At 53.4% G+C, this 1,003-nt stretch overlaps 1 protein-coding gene across 1 annotated transcript; it reads right to left on the bottom strand.

The window, feature by feature from the left end:
• Nucleotides 1-10: 10 nt before the first annotated feature.
• Nucleotides 11-946, bottom strand: LOC146600293 (olfactory receptor 14C36-like). Its single transcript, XM_085325823.1, has one exon. It carries the CDS (start codon nt 944-946, stop codon nt 11-13), a length of 936 nt encoding a protein of 311 aa, XP_085181949.1.
• Nucleotides 947-1,003: the final 57 nt, after the last annotated feature.

Below are 1,003 nucleotides of genomic sequence, written 5' to 3'. Positions count from 1 at the left end.
CATGGGATGGTTATTGGTGCTGCCATTGGAGCCATTGAACCAGTTTCCTCAGCGCATCCTTGAGCTCCTTGTTCCTCATGCTGTAGATGAGGGGGTTCACTGCTGGAGGCACCACCGAGTACAGAACAGCCACCACCAGATCCAGAGCTGGAGAGGAGAGGGAAGGGGGCTTCAGGTAGGCAAACAGGCAAGTGCTGACAAACAGGGAGASCACAGCYAGGTGCGGGAGGCACATGGAAAAGGCTTTGTGCTGGCCCTGCTCAGAGGGGATCCTCAGCACAGCAGTGAAGATCTGCACGTAGGACAGCACAATGAAAATGAAACATCCAAAGACTAAGCAAAGACTAACYMYWAGAAGCCCAGCTTCCCTGAGGTAGGAGTCWSAGCAGGAGAGYTTGAGGATCTGGGGGATCTCACAGAAGAACTGGTCCACTGTGTTGCCTTGGCAGAGGGGTAGTGAAAAGGTGTTAGCAGTGTGCAGGGTTGAATAGAGAAGACCACTGGCCCAGGCAGCTGCTGCCATTTTGACACAAGCTCTGCTGCCCATGAGTGTGCTGTAGTGCAGGGGTCTGCAGATGGCAACAAAGCGGTCATAGGCCATGACAGTGAGAAGAAAACACTCTCCACCTAACAAGAAGAAAAACAGAAAAACTTGTGCAGCACATCCATAGTAGGAAATGGCCCTCGTGTCCCTCAGGGAATTGGCCATAGATTTGGGGACAGTGGTGGAGATGGTGCCAATGTCAAGGAGGGAGAGGCTGAGAAGGAAAAAGTACACGGGGATGTGGAGGCGGTGGTCACAGGCTATGGCTGTGATGACGAGGCCGTTGCCAAGGAAGGCAGCCAGGTAGATGCCCAGGAAGAGCGAGAAGTGCAAGAGCTGCAGCTCCCGCGTGTCTGCAAATGCCAGGAGGAGGAACTCACTGAGGGAGCTGCCATTGGACATTGGCTCTCATTAGGCAGGAGGGCTGTCGAAAGGAGAAAAGACATTAAGAAGTTAGGA

This window comes from Rhea americana, unplaced genomic scaffold (genome assembly GCF_003343005.1).
Source record: "Rhea americana isolate MKP2758 unplaced genomic scaffold, rheAme1 scaffold_1231, whole genome shotgun sequence".
In the NCBI taxonomy this organism is placed as follows: Eukaryota; Metazoa; Chordata; class Aves; order Rheiformes; family Rheidae; genus Rhea; species Rhea americana.
This window is presented reverse-complemented; position numbering and strand designations above follow the sequence as displayed.